At 42.3% G+C, this 22,802-nt stretch overlaps 1 protein-coding gene across 1 annotated transcript in view; it reads right to left on the bottom strand.

Annotated features, from left to right (window-relative positions):
* The window catches only part of LOC119652367 (cadherin-89D), a 225,788-nt gene extending 222,058 nt beyond the window's left edge, over nucleotides 1-3,730 (bottom strand). Inside the window, exon 1 of the mRNA XM_038056459.1 lies at nucleotides 2,757-3,730. Coding sequence (XP_037912387.1) covers nucleotides 2,757-2,862 — 106 coding nt within the window. The 5' untranslated portion in view covers nucleotides 2,863-3,730. The remainder of the gene's footprint in view (nucleotides 1-2,756) is intronic.
* Nucleotides 3,731-22,802: the final 19,072 nt, after the last annotated feature.

Below are 22,802 nucleotides of genomic sequence, written 5' to 3'. Positions count from 1 at the left end.
TACATTAGTTGAAAAAAAATGTACATCCCCCATTTACATGTATGGTTAGAACCCCTTTAAACTTCAAATACATTTTTGATTTACACAAAACTTTAAAAATTAGCTACGCAGCCATTTGCCAATGGGGAAGTGGTAAATTTCCCTCTTTTTTCCTAAACCCATCTAATTGGTAAATACTACTCCAAAATGTCAACCGACAAATTTTACGATACACAATATCTTGGTTGTAAGTTGTCTTGTACTGGAACTTCTAGTAAAATTCATATAAAACTTGTGATGAATAACTTGGGGAAGGACTACATGCAAGTTATACATATTAATCAGAATAATCATTCGAACAATTTCTGTAATTCTTCGCGTTTAAGATCTCCATCTCCTCGGAGCAATTCGAAACCTAATTTGAAACACCTTGCAGCAGATTTATGGTACCCAGAGACTACAGTAGGAAACATAACCGCTAGGGTTCAAGATTAAGTGCGCATTTCATAACAATTACCACTGTTATGACTACACAACGGACCCTAGGAGGTAAGTTGATATATGAGACACCCTTTAGTGATTCAATGTCAACACGCACTTATGATCCGCACATTGCATCAGCTACAAAGCAATCGGAAGTCCTGGTCAGCTACTGCCATGTAGTCAACGTGCGGTCAATTGTTGATGCCGACTCAAACACACACCATAAATCTTATGATAGCACTAAGAACAACTGGAGTCCCACGTAAAACACTAAAATATGGGGGAAATGCTGACACTCTCCCTCATGTATTGAAACAAATATTGTGATCAATTTGAAAAGTCGCTGATCTCAAAGATTACAACGCAAAAAAGAACAAAGAAGTGGATATCATTGTCCCGATAGATATAGTAAAACTTTTTAATAATAATAGTGGCAACCTCCGGAAAATCTCTGACAAACAACCTTAGATCTGATACAACAAACTCCCAGACTAATATCATGGTGCTCCAAAACAGAAGAATTTTGGGATAAATCCCAACAAAGTCAACCTTCTGGCGTTCACTAAAGAAAAAACTCGATGAACTCAAACTCATATCCAGTTATCCTGAATAGGAAACTAAATTGAAACAAATATTTCGAATATGTAATTAACAAAGGCAAGCTTCTGCTTTTCACCACATAAAGGACGGTAGCTGGGACATTGGGATTGAAACCACACATGACATCCTGGTTACATCAAGTCGTATTATCCGTACTTACCAGGAACCAGCCGTGAAGAAATTATCCTCACTCAAAAGGCTCACCTGGCTCCGTATTACGCATGCCATGAAGAGCAAACTCATCCTTGCCCTGGAGACACTGCTAACATTTGGAGTTGATAGTAAAGAAAGTTGCGACCCCTGTAGCGTACAGGCTTCATTTGAAGGACATGTGAACGCCTGTGAAATTTGAGTATAGCAAAATCCCCAACGTAGTTACAAACTCAACTCTGAATTTGGGTAGTGACTTTACGGTACTCAAATACTCTTTCGATTCCAAAGTTGAGATCACTGTAATTGGGAAGAACTGGAATTATTGGATTACTTACTGCAGTACACAGATAGATCTCCCAGTAAGCGAGACTGGGGCTGAGATGCATAGACTAAACACAAGGGACGACATATCTAAGCCCCAAACCAAACCTGAAGTGATAAGGAATGTCAGCAAAATCTTAAAACTTTGACTGCCAACAACCAGTTTACGCTAAAAAGAATAAGGGGCACAAGAGTATTGATGCCAATTAGAAGACGGATGAGCATGCAATAAAGGGATCCCAAATACCAAACAAACAGCCCATCGACATATACTGAACTTTGTTGTGACTTATCAGAAAATCAATCAATTGGAATCAAATTTTCTAATGCATATCCCTCACTGAAATTGACGGGAGAATCCAACATGACCCAAAAGAAGTTTCGCGAATCATTTAGTAAATGGAAATAATAAAGTTCCTGATTTCATTATCCTAGATATTTTCAAACATACCGTTGGTTTAGGCAAGATTTTCTCAATCAACAAAAAGACATTGCTACTACTCTAAATGTTCCAAAGAGCTCTATATTTTCAGTTTGTATTGCCACCTTATAAGGATAAGACATCTAGGCACATAACAGTTTTCATAGTTTAGAAACTAAATAAACTGACAATGAGACTTCGCACCGCAGTTAAACATTCTTTACCTTATGGAGATGGATGCTATTCCTTGTAAAGATTTTACCTGAATACCTGGAATTAGTTACTTCAAATCGGCAACAAGTGAACTTTAAATCAGGTTTCAGTGAAATTTCAGACTTTTACTTTTTGAAACAAAATAATTAGGATTTTATGGGAAATTCTCCAGAAGACTGCTACTGATCAGGGTGATCAGGTCCAGTTTTCAATTTGTTAGTACTTTTTCATATTAGTTCAGCGGCCCCCAAGAGGCTCCTGTTTGTCGTCTACTCATGTGCTGTGACTATAAAGTGATCTGACTACGGAAGCAACGTCCAACCACATAAATTTTTTATCAACAAATTTGCAAATTGAAGGAATTATACCACCTAGAGCACGTGTAGCGCTAATGTTAAGAAAAATCATCATTTTATCAATCGAATAAAAACCAAGTGACCTTGTGATATAACATAAATCGAATTAATTTTGGTTCCTGCGAATCACACTTTTTTCACTGTAATTTATTCATAAGATTCTTACTTCGCAAAAACAGATATCGATATGTAAACAAATTATATTATATTATATTTAGAGATGATCCTACCTTGATTCTGTTCGAAAACCAAGAAGATAATCCAAATCCAAAGTAGTTTCCGGAGCATCTTTGTTATCCTCAAATCCATTTTTGATTCCATTCTAAACAGCAACATGGTTGCACTCCATTTGGTGTGGTTACGAATTATATTGCACTTGATTTCCTTATGACCTAACTAAGTACGCATTTGACTTAATTCATTACTTTTCACACTTCACAACACCACCTCATAATCTCAGACACCTATGGATGTATCTCACGCGGAAACAATATTATTCGCACTTTGTTAATATTCGTCACACTTAATTACAACCATCTCCTTTCGATGTTGCAACCAGCGATGCGTGGACACTTGAGACAAGTCGCACTCGAAACAGGAAACAAATCGCAGGAATTGCAACTATTCAGATGTTCATTCACGAAAGTGCACCACTAGGAAATCTTCTGGTTAATAACCGAATTATTGTGATTATGTGCTTTACGATATTCGCAAGTTCACTTCCGTCTCATAACCTGGTAAATTCGCTATTTACTCTCACTACGGTCAGTTTCATGTAGCGTTAAATTCAGGCAACACTCCCGTGCACTATCGACGTTCAAACTCCACTTCAATGCTTCACAAGCGAAGTGAGGCCGAGCCAAATTGAACATTAACATCCATTTCAAGAAAACCAGAAGTCCGTTAGCATCCAAGATACATTGAGTCCGAAACAGCTTACCACGAGGAAATCTACGTCTAACACAATAAACAGGTGAGTTACTACTAACTGTGTCTAAGAAAGATGCAAGTGTCCGGTCTCGCGGACCGGCAATCACCTAAACAGGTGAAAGAAGAAGCGATTGTTCACTGGTTACCTCCGAAGCAGTTGAAGAGATTTCCAAGCCTCAACATAACATCATAGAGCTCCACTTTTAGCCGTTATCAGTAAAGTGAATTAGTTTGAAGCGCCCGCAACGACTCTCATCAACTTTCAGCCTTTCTTCGTACGATGAAGATAAGGTACACCGTAGTGGTTCCAAGCTAGCGCTGGCCACATGGTTTCAGCTTCCACACTAGAGACTAAGCTTGATCCACAAAGAGTGTAAAGAAGAGTCAGCAGATTACCTATGAAAAATTTCTTCAAGTTCGCAGCAAAGCTTTTGTGCAGTTTTCTTCCAATAAAGTAATAGATATACACATGGTAGGAACAATAATAAACCGACTTTCTCAAAAATTCCTATCTCCACCGGAATATGACTTCCTTCTTCCCTTTTCGATGTGGTTGGAACTACCGGGGAAATCTAGGCTTCTAAAGGATAGCCGCAGCTACACTATCAAAGCAATCCACTTTTATGATTGTGAAAACCAACGTCCCAGATACAGACTTTGGTAATAATGCGTACGCATATCCAAATTTGTTCACAAAATTAGATCCAAGATACAAATTGCGAATAAAAAGGTTTTTCCACCCTAGCACTTTTCCATTTTTTTTTTATTTTGCATTTTTTGAAAGTGCTGTACCAGCGACAATAAGTTTTCATCATCAACGACGCAACAACCGGTATCCGGTCTAGGCCTGCCTCAATAAGGAACTCCAGACATCCCGATTTGCCACCCAAGTCCACCAATTCGATATCCCTAAAAGCTGTCTGGCGTCCTGACCTATGCTATCGCTCCATCTCAGGCAGGGTCTGCCTCGTCTTCTTTTTCTACCATACATATTGCCCTTATAGACTTTCCGACCTGGATCATCCTCATCCATACGGATTAAGTGACCCGCCCACCGTAGCCTATCCACAACCTGACGGTCATAGTATCATTCATAGATTTCGTCGTTATGTAGACTACGGAATCGTCCATCCTCATGTAGGGGATCAAAAATTCTTCGGACGATTCTTCTCTCGAACGCGGCCAAGAGTTCGCAATTCTTCTTGCTAAGAACCCAAGTCTTCGAGGAATACATGAGGACTGGCAAGAACATAGTCTTGTACAGTGAGAGCTTTGACCCTATGGTGAGATGTTTCGAGCGGAACAGTTTTTGTAAGCTGAAATAGGCTCTGCTGGCTGACAACAACCGTGCGCGGATTTCGTCATCGTAGTTGTTATCGGTTGTGATTTTCGACCATAGATAGGGGAAATTATCAACCGTCTCAAAGTTGTATTCTCCTATCCTTATTCTTCCCGTTTGACCAGTGCGGTTTGATGTTGTTGGTTGATTCGTCTTCGGTGCTGACGTTGCCACCATATATTTTGTCTTGCCTTCATTGATGTCCAGCCCAAGATCTCGAGCCGATTACCGCCTGCTCGATCTGAATGAAGGCAGTTTGTACCTCTCGGGTGGTTCTTTCCATGATGTCGATATCGTCAGTATAGGCCAGTCGTTGGGTGGACTTAAAGAGGATCGTACCTCTTGCATTTACCTCAGCATCACGGATCAGTTTCTCGAGGGTCAGGTTAAAGAGGACGCATGATAGGGCATCCCCTTGTCGTAGACCGTTGTTGATGTCGAATGGTCTTGAGAGTGATCCTGCTGCCTTTTTTCTGGCCTCGCACATTGGTCAGGATCAGCCTAATCAGTCTTATTAATTTCGTTGGGATACTGAATTCTCTCATGACCGTGTACAGTTTTACCCTGGCTATGCTGTCATAGGCGACCTTAAAGTCGATGAAAAGATGGTGAGACTGATGTCCATATTCTAGCAGTTTTTCAATCGCTTGCTGCGTAGAGAAAATCTGATCTGTTGCTTATTTGCCAGGAGTGTAGCCTCTTGGGGATCAGCCAATGATGTTCTGGACGCAGGTGGCTATCCAAAGATAACGGGGAATATCTTCTAGATGTTATTCAGCAACGTGATACCTCTATGAGACAGATAATGCCTCGTTGCCAATCGTCAGGCATTGATTCGCTGTCCCATACCTTGAGCACAAGTTGATGAGCCACTTGGCGTAATTGGTCGCCTCCATATTTAACCAATTCGGCTGTAATTCCATCGGCTTCTGGCGACATATCATTTTTAAATCAATGAATTGCACGGACTCTTTCTCTTCTACTTGGTGGTGGCAGTTTTGTCCGTCGTCTTCAGTTGGCGGGATCTCCAACTCGCCGATGTTCTGGTTGTTCAGTAGTTCATCAAAGTACTCAACTCATCGCTCTAATATGCCCATTCTGTCGGAAATCAGATTTCCCTCTTTACCTCGGCAGGATGAGCATCGAGGTGTATAAAGCTTCATCCTGCTGATTTGTTGGTAAAACTTCCGCGCCTGGTGCGGTTGCTCCCTGTACTTTTTTAGTTCACAGACTTGTTGGTTCTGCCAGGCTTCCTTTCTCCTTCTGTGAAGTCGCTTCTCCACTCGACGGAGTTCGTGACGCGTTCTTTGAGAATGCAACATTACTCGGTATGCGGCACAATAAGTTTTGGCCAATTCAGTTCCACCATGCTATTAACATAGTATGCTTGTCCCAAGCCCAGGCAAAGGAGGAGGGTATGAGGCAACGTACTATGTACTATCCTCAGTAAAACCAAAATAAAATGCTGAGATCAAAGAAAGAGAAAAATAGAGTATAATTGGAGTTATCCACTATCCTAACCGACAGGCCGACCAAGAAAGTGCATACAATGTCGTTACAAACACGATGATCGAATTGAGTCACAAGTCTCGGAGAAATGCTAGGGCTAGGGCACCATGGACGGCGTGAGAACGTAAGCAAGTTAGTCCGAAAAAAATGAACAAAACAAATACTTGTGTGCACGCTAAATGTTGATACCCTAACTGGAAAGACCGAGGAACTCGCAAGAGCCCTTCAGAAAAGGCGCATTGATATCTGCGTTCTGCAAGAAACCCGATGGCTTGATGCGAAAAGCTGTGACATTGAACGCGAACATGGTAAAAATGGCTACAAACTATATCATCATTGTCGGCGACCTTAATGGTCATGTGGATGAAAAGGCAGACGGTAACGGGTGCCATGGAGGAAAGGGGTTCAGAGCGCGCAATGGGAGTGGCGAGCGTATAATCGATTTTGCGGACACTCATGCTCTAGTACTTACGAACATATGGCTCATCAAACGATTGTCTAATCCTCCTACATTTTGTAATGAGAACAGTAAAACGCAAATCGACTATATTCTCATAAGACGCCAACATTTTACCACTGTCACTGATTGCAAAGCCGTTCCCTATGAAACCATCGCATTTCAACATCGACCATTGATTGCCATCCTGCGAATTAAGCCAGCGTAAGGAACGCACTGGCCCGCGGCGTATTAAATGGTGGCGGCTTCGTGAGAAGAAAGAAGAAACGATCTCACTCACACGATAACCGACCATTACGAATGTGGAATCGTGGAACCAAATGAAAGACACGATCCACAAAGCGGCCTCTGCAAACCCTCGGGGTCAACAAGCCTGGTAAGCGGTACATCAACCGGGATACTTGGCTTTAGAATGATGATGTTGAAATGAAGGCCGTTGAAAAGAAACATCTCTACCACAAATTTCTCGACGATAAAACGACTGCAAATTTATAAGAATGCCAACCAGGAAGCAAAGAAAGCAGTCGCTTTCACCCGAGCGAACCATTATAAAAATCTTTACAATAAACTGGACACTCGGGATGGCCAGAGAGATCGGTATCGACCTGCTAAAAGCCGTAACGAATGTACACAGGATATCGAACATTTCTGTTGCGTTAATGACAAGAACGGTACTTTGCTTACCAACCGGTTTCATGGTGGTTGTGGTTATGCCTACATCGCGGGAAGAGCTCTTCGGAGCTCAAACGTGGAGTTGCGCTGTACAACTCGGGTGCCGTACTCCTTAGTTGCGGCAGAGGTGTTAGATGGGCCTCGCATCCACTGGTATGAATGCTAAGCCTGCACTCAGTATAAACCAGGACCGCTGTGCTTGCATGGCGGGGCTCTGATTGTGGTCCCAAAATCAATCCGTGTCCGAAGAAGACCGTGGGATTATGCCTTTACGGCAGGTACTCACGTTAAACCCCCCAAGACGTTCATGTCAGCGCAACTGAAGTCGAGGAGGCAATCAAAAAAGTGAAATCGGGGAAAGCAACAGGACCTGACGACATCGCATCTGAGCTCTGGAAAGCGAAGAGCTGGGACCCAACACTGTGGCTCAGTGAATTCTTTAATCGGGTTATTCAGGAAGGAAGAACACTATCTGACTGGCAAAAAGGTACCACAGTTCCAATATGGAAAAAGAAAGGTAGTCCAACAGAATGTTCAAATTACCGTCCGATCCGGTTACTTTCCCATACCATGAAGATTTTTGAACGCATTCTTGACAACCGTAAATCGTTGAAATAACCGTGAATCAAGTCGGATTTGTCAAAAACTGCAGAACTACTGACGCAATACACGCTGCGCGGTTACTCATGGAGAAACACTGTGAGAAGCATCGCCCTCTTTACATTGCCTTTCTGCATCTAGAGAAAGCGTTTGACCGTGTGCCACACGAACTCATCTGGTATTCTTTACGACAACACTTCGTGCCAGAAGAACTCGTGCGCTGGGTTCAATTGCTCTACCACGATCCGAAAAGTATGTAAAGTTCGAAGTATGGCGGGTGTATCAAAACCGCTTCGTGTCTCTGTTGGTGTTCATCAAGGAAGCGCCCTCTCACCACTCCTCTTTGTTCTTGTTAGACACAGTCACACGGGATATCCAGCGCCCTACACACTGCTTTATGCAGATGATGTTTTCCTAGCATCTGATAGCAAAAAAGATCTCGAGCAACTTATCCAAAAATGGAATGATCGCCTCATGGAACACGGTCTCAGATTGAATCTAAACAAAACTGAATTTTTGACGACCGATCATCATAAAACAGGCACAGTCACTGTCAGCGGCAGTAATCTGCCCAGAACTGAGCGATTTAAATACCTTGGGTCAACGCTATCAACCAATGGATAACTGCGTTATGAAATTGCTTCACGCATTAACGCAAGCTGGATGAAGTGGCGTTCCACAACTGGTGTTCTTTGTGATCGACGTATCAACGAACGTCTCAAATCTAAAATTTACCGCAATGTCGTCCGTCCTGTTGCTCTCTATGGTTCTGAGTGTTGGCCGACTATAAAAGAAAATGAACGGCGTTTTGCGGTAATAGAGACGAAGATGTTGCGTTGGATTAGTGGCGTGACACGTTTTGATCACATCCGAAATGAGGATATCCGTTATGGAGTTGCATCGATCGTGGATAAATTGCGAGAGAGACCTCTTCGATAGTATGGTCACGCAATTCACTTGCCAAGATTGGGCTGAAGATCGAAGTCGATGGTAAACGACCAAAAGGCCGGTCGAAACAACGGTGGCTTGATACGTTGAATGGGCATTTAAAAGCCTGGAGATTGCACCCAGATCAGGCATTCGATAGAGCCAAATGGCGAAACAGATCACGACAAGTCGACCTCGCTTGTGAACGGGACAAAGGCTGATGAAAAAGAAGAAGAAGGAGTTTTGGCCAATTCTGATTTCGTTTAAGCGTTTTTAATTACAAAAACAAGGTCCGTCATCATATTTCAAACGAATTTTACATAAGATTAATTATAAATTATATTGATTGGAAGAATTTACAATGTATAAAATAATAAGGAAGGTAAATAACAAAGATTAGGAAGTGAAGAAGTCGTTTATTTTAGACTACATTACGCCACCATTGTCAATCAAGCTTACGGCTTTACCTCTAACATTCTATATGAGCTAAGCTTAGTCATTAATGGCGTTATTCTTCTACCCCACCCAGTTAAATCCTACTAGAACCAGGAATCCTCGCATTATGTGTTGTGCCATTCGGAGAACTCATAATCTACCTGCTTCCTGTGTAAGCCTTAGAATAGCAAATGGAATATTGTCTTCAGGAGAGTGTCCTAGGTACAGTGATCCATCTGGATTGCGGTACATCCTGAGAAACTGAATTCCAAACCGACTATAAAAACAAAATTGCTTTGCGGATTGTAACTTTACCTTCAATGCCTGATAATGACGGCGAGAACGACGTTTTAAACATCAGATCTACACCAACGTTTCGGCGCTCGACAGCAACTTCGAGTCTGAATCAGTAATGTTTTCGACGACAGGTGTGACGGGTTGTAAATTCTGGAAAGCTTCCCGGGGAGCTTCTATCAACCCATCGTGTTCAAGGTGATTGACACTATTTCGGAACGTAGTGGCTCTGAACCTGGCACTATCGTGATGGGGATCCGTGGGGACTCGGTTATTCACTCGAAAAATCGTGGTCACGCGGAAAGTCTCTGCCCTTAATGCCGAACCGGTGGCCCCCATCGGGCGGGCATTACTCTCTAAGGATCTTGTTCGTGGAACATTGCTCAATTTTCACTATAAAAAAATTGGAAGAAGCAGTCCTCCCTATGAAAAATAAAGAGGCGCCAAAACTAGAAGGTATGCCGGAACAGGTATATAAACTGGAGTTTCACCATCGACCGAAGCTACTGTTCGACGCATTCAATGTTTACCTGTAGGGCGGCATTTTTTCTTGTCGCAAGAAATTAGCAAGGCTCATGCAAATGAATGAAATCGGTCGAAAGAAACGTATGAGGAGTAGACTCGCCGAAGCGATACGTCCTGTTAGGGAATTATCTCCGGGTTTAGAGGTGGGAGATCCACAGTGAATGCTGAGGCATCTAACATTGATCTCGATGAATAGTGCTCCTCGTAAGGGTCCATGTCAGAAATGCCTTCCAGATGTGCAGATAGCACATCTGGAATTGAAGGCTACCCTTTGCAGATATTGTAGGATTATCTGAGAGATCGCTGCCTGCTCTAGGAGAAGCTGAGGGACAAGAGGAAGATAGAGATTATGTCCACACAGGGACTTATCTTAGGATAGTCTGAAATATTGGAATATTGATGTGTGTGAGTCTTGCGTAGGAAGAAATCGAAGTAGTCATCTCGACTAAAAAAGGATCCTGATCCTGTGTCCCGTGTTATTCTGCGTGTTGATTATAGAGTTGAAACCAATGGTTAAGTACCTTGGATTGATGTTCGACTCGTAGATGAGCTTTCTCAAGCAAATCAAGCCGCCGCTGAAGTTTTGACCATACCACTAACATGAGACGTCTTGTTATGAGTGGAACGCAGTCCGTTCGACATTATGTCGCGGAGGTATGGATTGAGGATCTTGGCAGGAAGATGTATCGTAAGCGCCTGGCGCAGGTACAGAGCCGAGGAACTTCGCGGGGTGTCGTCTGCCTCGTCTGCTATCTCAGACCCGGCTGTGATGGCGATTGCGGGAGTGAACGATCTACAAGCACAGGAACGAGAACTCAATGGAGGTGGCGACTCGTGAAGAATAGCGGCATATGTATATTAAATGAGTGGCAACTCTCTTGACAAAATTTGTCAGGAAGTCATTGGACTGGCTCATCCGCAGTGTATATAGGTCCGTTTTGCCCACTATGTACGGGTTCTTATTCTCGTAAAGAAAATTGATCGGCCGGTAGAGGGATCGGACGGCAGGGGTTTCTTTGAACTAACAGTTCCCTTCATCCTCCCCCTCCGTCTGGTGAGAGGAATTGCCTAACTCGAAGTCTGATGCTTAAATAAATGCAACCAATATGATTTTTTGTTGTCTTTTTTATACTTAACACATCCGTCCGTCAGTTTTCTATCTGTTCATTTTTGATGGATTGACTTATGGCAGACTGATGAAATACTGATCGTCCAAGGTCAGCCCAACACTCAACGTAGAAAGGCTAGATTGAGGCTCTAAAAACAATATTTCTGAACGTTGTGTTGTAAATTTTTTCAAAACTAATCAAAGGAGTCGTTACATATCGTCACTATCACAATCAAGTTAAGATATAAAATTTTTCAATTTCTGTGTAACAAAATATGTAAAAAACAATTGTTTTTGCACTTGTCAATTTGATTCAGGCAGGGATGATAGTTACCTGTTTCATTATCTACGGTGCAACAAGAGGTATGCGGTCAAGGCTTGTATTAATAAAGAACTCAGACATCCCGGTTTGCGCCGATAAGGTTCTAGACAGGAGTTTCAAAGCTGTAATCTCTTACCTTTATCGTCCCCAGATAACCAGTGCTATTTGTTGTTATTTCTTTCATTTGCCACCATATATTTCGTCTTGCCTTCACTAATAGGCAGCTCAAAAGCTCACGCCGCTTGCTCAATCTGGATAAAGAGACTTTATTCTTCCCATGATGCTGACGTCGTCATCAAGGGCGAGTATTTTGGTGAGCTTGGAGAGGATGGTGCATCCACATTGCTCAGGATCAGCTTAGTCAACCTTATCAGTTTGTTCAGGATACAGAATTCTCACATCACCGTGCACAGTTTTACCATGGCTAAGCTCTCGTAGGCAGCCTTGAAGCCTATGAAAAAATGGTGCAACTTTTGTGATTTGCGGTTTTGTCCAGGATCTAATTCATACATATGTCGTGCTTTTAAATTTGCATAAGGGAGCAAATACCACTTTGTAGCCGGTAAGGTCACACTGCTTCCAGGGAAGAAATTAGGCAAAATCTAATGAGTTGTGTCTGGACTGGACAAAACCGCAAGTCGCATAACATCTTATAAATGGTATTAAACAACTTGATACCTCTGTGATTGCTGCTCTATGCGATATTACCCCTTTTTATGTATGAGACTTATAATGCCCTTTTGCCAGTCATCAAGCATCAATTCGTTGTCCCACAAGCATAAGTTGATGAAAGGCTTGGTCTAGTTGGTCACCTTCTGTCTGTGAAATGGCTCGTGGTAAATATCAGTACGTGCCCGCGTTCTTTGAAAGTGCAGCATTGCTCAGTAGGCAACATTCTTCCGTTCCTTTACTAGTTTACGTTAATCATAGAACCAGTCGTCCCGACTTCGCTTGCGACTCGGACCAAATATGTTTGTGGCCGTATCAATGGTTATCATAACGAGAAACGCTATGTTCCTCGGGTTGTGAAGGTCATTTTCCGATGCTTCACCTCCTCTGTTATTTGCGGTTATTGGAGCATCCATCCCCTTTGTTAGTGTTACGGAGGGCTTTGTTGTGGATGTGAAGCACCTTGATAACGGGAAAATGATCGGAGTCTATACTGGCCCCTCTATATGTTCTGCCATTAATTAAGGAGGTGGCGGCGTTCAATTAACCCATGGACAATTTAGTTAAAAGTGATCTCATCTGAGGAGGCCCACATTTGTTTGTGGACTACCTCCCACGCAAAAAGGTACTTCCAGGAACCATTTCGTCTGACACTACTTACTGAATAATTCGAAGTCCCTTATCATTGGTTATTTTGTGTAAGCTATGGGAGCCAACGTATCGTCTTTATTCGGGTTCCGTTCCTACTATTAAAATCTCCAAAAATGATTTGGGTATCATATCTACGGCAAGCTTCGAGGGTTCGTTTTGCTCCCTCGTAAAACATATCTTTCCCTGACTTTGCGTTCCATGGAAAAATGCGCAAATCGTTAGTCAGTTTTCGTTGCGGATCCGTCGTTGTAAGATCTGTCCAGACCGAGGCCCTTTTTTTAGCTTCGTAACAAATTGTTTTCCATATGGGTTTATCAGCCTAACCCCCAGCCTGGAGGTGAATAGTCAAGCTGTTGGTGTTGGTTTAGCAGGCATTTCCCAGGTTTTACGCTCCATCGTAAACACCAATCCGCGTTATCACCCTGTGACCAATCATCACCATCAACGGCGCATCAACCGGTATCCGGTCTAGGCCTGCCTTAATAGGGAACTCTAGACATCTCGGTTTTGCGCCGAGGTCCACCAATTCGATACCCCAAAAGCTGTCAGGCATCCTGACCTACGCCATCGCTCCACCTCAGGCAAGGCCTACCTCGTATTCTTTTTCTATTATAGATATTGCCCTATTATGACCTATTGAGCCGGATTTTATACACAACCTGACGGTTATGGAATCGTCCATCCTCATGCAGGGGATCAAAAATTCTTCGGAAAGTTCTTCTCTCGAACGCGGCCAAGGGTCCGCAATTTTTCTTGCTAAGAACCCAAATCTCCGAGGAATACATGAGGACTGGCAAGATCATAGTCTTTTACAGTAAGAACTTTGACGTTATGGTGAGATGTTTCGAGTGAAACAGTTTTTGTAAGCTAAAATAGGCTCTGTTGGCTGCCAACAACTCTGCCCGGATATCATCGTGGTAGCTGTTATCGGTTGTGATTTTCGACCCTAGATAGGAGAAATTATCAACGTTTTCAAAGTTGTATTTATTTATTATTCTTCCCGTTTGACCACTGCGGTTAGATGTTGTTGGTTGGTTGGTTTTTGATGCTGACGTTACCACCATATATGTGACCCATACTACCCTTTGATCGCAGCTAAAAACAAAGGTGGTTAAAGGAACAAAAAAGGAGAAAAGATGGGAAAACTCACTTTGAGAAAAGAAAGGAAGATCTTAAACAAGTCGAGAAACCGGAAGCTAAACGCTTTAGGTATAAAAGGTTTTGTGTATTGCTTATATGAACATATTTGCCATTTCTCATATTTGTCCCATTTGTACCTAGCTCGTAATGTTTATGCGAAAATTACTATTCGAGACCTTTCATTTGATATCCCACACCACTGCATCTATGGGAACCACTGGGAACTTCTTCTGCGTCATAGGGGAAATATGCAGAGCACCATAGAATCTCTTTATCTCCCCGTTATCTTTTTATGATAAGTCTGGCCATTATATTGCCGTTAGCACATAGGCCGTTAACCAAGTTAGAATGAAAGTCTTTTGAGACCACCATGTCAAAGCGTGGTCGATCACTTCCATTAGCATACAACAGGTCAGCATGCTGGAAGTTTAGGCCACTGACTATACCACCAATAACCGATGGCTCTTGTATGAGATGTACAAATGTCTTGCAACTATTGGTTCGATGACTGTAAGTGCGGTCGCCGCTTTGCATTGCTGCAAATTTAACTGAGAATAATGCTTGATTTCAATCTAAATTTCTGGGGTCAAGTGAAATAGTCAGCAACCAAAGCTGGCCAAATGTAGGAGGTCGAAAGAGTTTTCACGACCAGCTGACGCAAATTTTGAGCAAATCCAGACATCCAAACTGCGCGGTCATGTGGAATATATCTTCTTCGGCTGCCAAAGATGACACAACGAGGATATAACGCTGAAGACGAAAATTGGGGAATGCAACGTTAGCAAAACTTTTAGCAAGTAAAAATCGGTGTCTCAGCAAGGCATTATAAACATCAAACCAACTTCGCCACCAAGCCTTCGAAGAAGAAAATTGGAGTTGAAAACTTCAACCTATATTATATTGCCTTGACGGCAAACGGAGGATTACACATATGTATTTACGTAACGTTAGGAGCTCCGAAATAATGCAAAGTGATAGTTGTGTGGAGTGCTCAGTTGAGAAAGGTGTTTTTGGTGGGTAATCTTGTAAAAGGAAACCAATATGGAAAAAGAAAGGTAACCCAGCAGAACGAATGAAATAGGGAAAAGCCACAGGACCTGACGACATCGCATCTGAGCTCTGGAAAGGGGAGAGCTGGGACCCAACACTGTGGCTCAGCGAATTCTTTAATCGGATTATTCAGGAAGGTAGAACACTATCTGACTGGCAAGAAAGTGCCACTGTTCCAATATGGGAAACGAAAGATAGTCCAGCAGAATGTTCAAAATATCGTCCGATCCGGTTACTTTCCCATACCATGAAGATTTTTGAACGCATTCTTGACAATCGTATTCACGAATTCGTTGAAATAACCGTGAATCAAGTCGGATTTGTCAAGAACTACAGAACTACTGACGCAATACACACTGCGCAGTTACTCATGGAGAAACACTGTGAGAAGCATCGCCCTCTTTACATTGCCTTTCTGCAAATAGAGAAATCGTTTGACCGTGTGCCACACGAACTCATCTGGTATGCTTTACGACAACACTTCGTGCCAGAAGAACTCGTGCGCTGAGTTCAATTGCTCTACCCCGATTCGAAAAGTAAAGTTCGAAGTGTGGCGGATGTATCAAAACCGCCTCGTGTCTGGTGTTCATCAAGGAAGCGCCCTCTCACCACTCCTCTTTGTTCTTGTTATGGACACCGTCACACGGGATATCCAACGTCCAGCGCCTTACACACTGTTTTAGGCAGATGATGTTTTCCTAGCATCTGATAGCAAAAAGATCTCGAGCAACTTATCCAAAAATGGAATGATCGCCTCATGGAACACGGTCTCAGATTGAATCTAAACAAAACTGAATTTTTGACGACCGATCCCCATGAAACAGGCACAATCACTGTCAGCGGCAGTGATCTGCCCAGAACTGAGCGATTTAAATATCTCGAGTGAATGCTATCAACCAATAGAGAACTGCGTTATGAAATTGCTGCATTAAAGCAAGCTGGATGAAGTGGCGTTCCACAACTGGTGTTCTTTGTGATCGACGTATCAACGAACGTCTCAAATCTAAAATTTGCGGTGTTTTGCGGTAATAGAGACGAAGATGTTGCGTTGGATTAGTGGCGTGACACGTTTTGATCACACCTAAAATGAGGATATCCGCGATCGTTATGTGGTTGCATCGATCGTGGAAAAATTGCGAGAGAGGCGTCTTCAATGGTATGGTCACGCAATTCGTGCAAACGAGAATTCACCAAACCTGGCAGGTCTGAACATTGAAGTCGATGGTAAACGACCAAAAGGCAGATCTAAACAACGGTGGCTTGATACGCTAGATGAGGATTTGAAAGCCTCGAGATTGCACCCAGATCAGGCATTCGATAGAGCCAAATGGCGAAGCCGATCACGACGAGCCGACCCCGCTTGTGAACGGGACAAAGGCTGAAGAAGAACCTTGTAAAAGGAGACGGACACATCGAGCAAGTTGCTTGATGAAGTTTCAAGTATTTCACCGAACGAAAACAATTCCTAGAAATATGCGGGAGAGAATTTCCAACGGGATCATAAATTGACCAGATTAGCCTCGAGTTGAAACTGTAGCAACAAAGTATTCGACCATTCTGTGGAACTGTGGATGTTACCTATGTATGTCCCAAACACTTCCCCAAATAGAGTTGAACTCCAAATACGCCTCTTAGCAATTGAAATTACTCTAAAGTAGGTGGATATATCATCAATAAGGATACATTGGAAATGATAGGTTGCCGGAGTTACTTAAAGAAATTTAATAATGTGCTAATGATTCTGCTTAAAGAAACTTTCAAACAAATCGACAGAAGTCTAATAGACCCATTTTAATCTTTTCCTCATCGAAAAATTATTTTTCGGTCATAAAAAAATGAAGGTAGATTTATTATACCATTTGCAAAACGGTTGCAAGTTTTATTGCTTAAGGAATCTACAAATTTTGATTCATATCTAGTAAGACATACTTTGTAAAATGTATCTTTTGTTGCATGATGAAAAATCTACTGATCATTCTTCTGAAAGGCTATAACTCGCGCCCAAATCTGGTGATAAATTTTCTTAGAAAATTTGAAAGTTGCAAATGTGATGATAAATAAATAATTAGAAAATTTCCATAAAATTGTAATCAACTAAAAACGAGGCTTATAAATCAATCTTTGTTCTTTTCTGGAGCATTGTTTTGCTTCGTGTTTTGTTTTCGCTTTCACCTTAGCCATGCACAAAAAAATCATTTGCTTTAAATCTAATCCCAAATAATATTGCCGCGACAAATTACCGCCGATTTCATCGCTAGTATATCCAGACTCGATAAGAGACGTATGCATACTTCCAATCAGGCAATTCGTTCTGATATTCAAAACATTTTTTATCAAAAACCTGTCCACAAAGGTGCCCAAATTCAAGCCGTACCTTACGGATTATTTGCATAGGAAGTGTGTCAGCTATTATGGCATTATCAACCTGTTAAATTTATCCATCTGTTATTTATGGAAATTAGATGATCATATTCTTGAATCTATTATCTCACGATCATAAGGTATCTAATTTTGAATCAGAGACAATGCAAGCAGATCCCAATTAAATCTGTCGTGTGAGTAATACTTGGGATACCGGGAATTGCACCGTTAGCTGAAACCTGACGGACAACTCAATATTGTATAGATGAATAGGAGTTTTGTGGTACTAGCCATTTGAATTTTCGAAGCTAGACTGCTATGGTGACCTATAAAGAAGACGTTATCGGTTACAGTTGTAGAGTCATATTTGTAACATTTTTTATTTGATTTTGGTGAATGAATGTTTTGGACGTGATTTCTAAAGAAAATATATACATTTAATTTTCCAGAATTCGAAAAAAATCGAAGGCGCACCATGGAAAGGAAAGGCAAATGCTTTCTTTGATCCTCTCATCTAGCTATCTACAAGGAAAGTGGTCAAAGAACTCCCATTTAATGCCATCAAGCACCTAGTTAAGATCTTCAACAAAATACATATCCGTTAGTTCCCGAACATGTTGAAAACATCAGCTGCAATTATGGTCGCATAACCAGGAAAAGCTCCGATGCAAGTAGCGTCATACCGTCCATGAAAGTGCTTCCTGTCCTACAAGAAGTTTTTGTCACCAAAGATTTTATCCCTCCTAACAAACTGGAATGTACTGTCCGACCACCAATTGGGCTTCTAAGAAAATATAGCATAACAGAACAGATTCATCGTATGGTTTCGGAAATAAGGCAAAATCTGCCGCCTTTCTCGACATTGCCCACTTCCGGCAGATATGACAGAAATTTCGACCGCGCTGATTGAAATACAAAAGCTTCACTTCCAAAGATCATCCTATCAAAGCAGGTATCCCCCAAGGAAACGTGCATTACTGTATTTGACATACATATGTACATATGTTCCCATCCTTCCAGTTGACGATAATAATAATAATAATCCGGAGTCTTATCTCAAAAAACTTAGCAATGGTCATTCCTTCACGTTGGCACTGTGTTAGAAAAGGTGAACAGACATATCGGGTATTACTTCGTTCGAGTCTTACTTGGAAAAGACACACTGAAGCCCAAAGAACGCAACTGAAGTCATTAGTTGAACCGAACAACCGTGCAACCTAGGTAGAAGAAATTATCATCGGTTTCAAAGTTATATTTTCCTATCTTTATTGTCTTCAGTTGCTCAGTGCTATTTGATGTTTTTGTTGTTTCCTTCCTTCCTTGTATTTCATCTTCCTTTCATTAATGCCGAGTACAACCTCTTGCTCTAATCGCCGCCTGCTTGATCTGAACGAAAACATCTCGAGTTGTTCCTCCCATTATGTCACATCATTTGCATAGGCCAGTAGTTAGGTGGACCTTGGGTCAGTCTAGTCGCTAGACGTCTAGTCGCGGGAAATCCTGGAAAGAGCTGAAACACATGCTCAGTTGAATTGTTCAGTTCAAATTGTAAGTTTAAACTACACGTGTTTGGTTGGCCTTGCGGAATCAAACGTCCATCATGGATGCAAATGCCAATATACTTCACAATAAAAACTTTCAACTATACAACCAGTTCTCTTGAAAATCAATTATACAAATTGTACAAAAAAGCGCACTACATGACCATTATATTCGAAGCATCGCTTCGGAGCCTACCGCTGCGATCCAGGTTAGACTTGAAAGCCTCAAAACAACATCATCATCATCAACGGTGCAACAACCGGTATCCGGTCTAGGCCTGCCTTAATAAGGAATTCCAGACATTCCGGTTTTGCGCCGAGGTCCACCAATTCGATATCCCTAAAAGCTGTCTGGCGTCCCGACCTACGCCATCGCTCCATCTTAGGCAGGGTCTGCCTCGTCTTCTTTTTCTACCATAGATATTGCCCTTGTAGACTTTCCGGGTGGGATCATCCTTATCCATACGGATTAAGTGACCCGCCCACCGTAACTTATTGAGCCGGATTTTATCCAAAACCGAACGGCCATGGTATCGCTCATAGATTTCGTAATTATGTAGGCTACGGAATCGTCCATCCACATGTAGGAGGCCAAAAATTCTTCGGAAGATTCTTCTCTCGAACGCGGCCAAGAGTTCGCAATTCTTCTTGCTAAGAACCCAAGTCTTCGAGGAATACATGAGGACTGGCAAGAACATAGTCTTGTACAGTGAGAGCTTTGACCCTATGGTGAGACGTTTCGAGCGGAACAGTTTTTGTAAGCTGAAATAGGCTCTGTTGGCTGACAACAACCGTGTGCGGATTTCATCATCGTAGCTATTATCGGTTGTGATTTTTGACCCTAGATAGGAGAAATTGTCAACGGTCTCAAAGTTGTATTCTCCTATCCTTATTCTTCCTATTTGACCAGTGCGGTTTGATGTTGTTGGTTGGTTCGTCTTCGGTGCTGACGTTGCCACCATATATTTTGTCTTGTCGTCATTTATGTGCAGCCCAAGATCTAGCGCTGATTACCGCCTGCTCGATCTGGATAAAGGCAGTTTGTACGTCTCAGGTGGTTCTTCCCATGATGTCGATATCGTCAGGGCAGGCTAGTCGTTGGGTGGACTTATAAATCTCAAAATATAAAACTAAAATACAAAGCGAAAATTACAATTAAATTTCCAATGTTACGACTCAACCCTGAGTAGGGCCAACTCCAAGCTCATCGATGGACAACCTGAGTCTAGACTCACATTCTCCACTCATTCAATTGAGACCAATCCAATTGTAACCCACTTATTAACGACTGAGCCGAAACAGTCCCCCCTCTTCTTCGCTATTCCGGCGCCACCCGCTGAGGCTAAAGTCTTACCCATCTGCGGGCGAAAAACCACCTCTGAACAAAGTGCCTTCTGGCAAAAGAATATCGCCCGGTAAACTACATTCGAGTCAACCACCTTCTGGCAAACCACAACCGCCGAAGTATACCAAGGTAGAGGGGAAAAGATCGCACCGGCTAAAGGCAAAACGGAGCGGGAACCATCCTCTTACGATCACAACTCGTCAACTCAAACGGCAACCAAGAGGGTTAAGCTTAGGAGGAAACTCCTCCTGTAAGCACTGGATCATCGCAAGACAGCAAGCCATGCTTTAAGTCGGTAGGTGTGTGCCGTAAAATGTTAAGGGTAAACTTTCCCGACGAAAACACGACCTTGACCCAAATAGTAGTGCTATTGCTTCCCCCTTTGTAGCAGGGTATGCGACTAACAATGAAGCCCTACCCGGAGCTGTCATCGTTCAACAAGTGCTTTCTCTAACTTCCAAATGAAGAGTAGCGCTAAGGTTCTATCCAAAATAACTTCAACACCTCCACCTGGGTATCGTTAAAAAATAAAACAGAAGAGAGAACTGATAGACGAAGAACTTTATTCACTATTAGCTTTCTACTGCGGGCTTGCGACCGTCACATTAAAAGTCTTGATCGGTAAGGACAATGATGGGGGTATGCAGTCAACGGTATCTTCATCTGAAGCGTAGAAAAGATGCCATATTTCCCAAACAGATTTGCAACATTTTAAAACGTGCGCTCCCTGTACAGACCGAATGCTATCCAGTAGAAAGCGATATCCTGTCGCAATATTAAGCTGATGTAACAGCGCCGCAAGAGATGCGACAGCACCATATATTATAGTGGCCATCCAGTAAACTGTGGGCACGAAGTAGGTCTCTTAATAAGTCAAGAAATGAAACCTGCTATTATTGGTTGGAAAACATAAGCGAAAGGCCTCGCAAATTTCGAAATATAAACCTCATTAACCTTCACGGAGACTGTAGAGTCGGAGAACGATACCTTCTATCATACTTGGAGTGGCTCCCATAGCTTAACTAAAAATATAATACCAATGTTCAGAAAACACTATCGCACGAAATGGTCGTTGGAAGTACCTGATTTTGCTGAAAAGCGGTCTACAAACTTACATGGGCCTCTCCGGCCGAACCACTTTCAACCAAACTGATCACGTGCTAATCGATCGCCGCCACCAGTCAGCCTTAATGAATGTTAGAAAATATACTGAGGCCAATATAGACTTGGCTTACTATATCGTTGGCATAGTGCTCCGACCTCGAATTACAACATAAGAATCTTCTCGGAAAATTTGAAGGGAGTGAATACTGAAACCATTCACAACAAAGCCCATCATAGGGTCCTGGAGTTGAAGCATCAACAAATGATCTTCACAACCATCTGAAGAGCGTTATCATGGATATGGCCACAAACACACTTGGCCCCAGTGGCAGAAAAATTCGTAACGGCTGGTCCCACGATGGAGGTAAGCTAGCAACGAAATTGAAGTGGAGAAGTGACTTCACAGATAAAAAAAGGAAGCATGGGAGAACCAACAGGTCTATGAACTCACAGGGAGTACAGGGAGAAACCGCACCAGGTGCGAAAGTTTTACTAACAAGTCAGCAGGATGAAGTTATATACACCTCGATGCTCATCCTGCCGGGACACAGAGGGAAAACTGATTTGAGTACTTTGATGAACTGCTCAACAACGCTCAACTCGATATTCGTCCAAATCGAGCAGGCAGCTTTAGATCTTGGGCCGCACATTAATGAAGGCAACACGAAGTACATGGTAGTAACGTAAGCAACAAAAAGGAAAAACCAACAACATCAAATGGCACTGGTTAAATAAGAACAATGAAGGTTGGACACTACAACTTTGAGATGAGATGAGAGAGATGAGAGTTGGTAATTTCTACTATCTATCTTCCAAAATCACAACCGATAATAGCAATGAAATCCATGCTCGGAACGTGTCTTTGCTCTTACTGTACAAGACAATGATTTTGCAAGTCATCATGTATTCCTCAGAGACTTGGGTCGTTAGCAAGAAAAATTGCGAACTCCTGGGCGCGTTCGAGAGAAGGATCCTCCGAAAATTTTGTTGGCCCCCTACATGAGCATGCACAATTTCGTAGCCTATAAAAAACACATAAATTTGATGCCACGGCCATTTGTGGATAAAATCCAGTTCAATAGGTTGCGGGCGAGTCGCTTAACCCGTATGGGTGAGGATGATCTAGCCCGGAAAGTCTATAATGGCAACATCTATGGTAGAAAAAAGACACGTGTCCCTGCTTGAGATGGAGCGATGGCTTAGGTCAGGACACCAGACGATTTTTAGGGATATGGAATCGGTGGACGTTTTCACAAAACCGGGAAGTCTGGAGTTCCTTACTAAGGCGGGTCTAGTT

The sequence above is a fragment of the Hermetia illucens genome, chromosome 3 (assembly GCF_905115235.1).
Source record: "Hermetia illucens chromosome 3, iHerIll2.2.curated.20191125, whole genome shotgun sequence".
Taxonomy (NCBI): Eukaryota; Metazoa; Arthropoda; class Insecta; order Diptera; family Stratiomyidae; genus Hermetia; species Hermetia illucens.
Note: the sequence above shows the minus strand (reverse complement) of the source record. Positions and strands in the feature narration are given on the sequence as shown.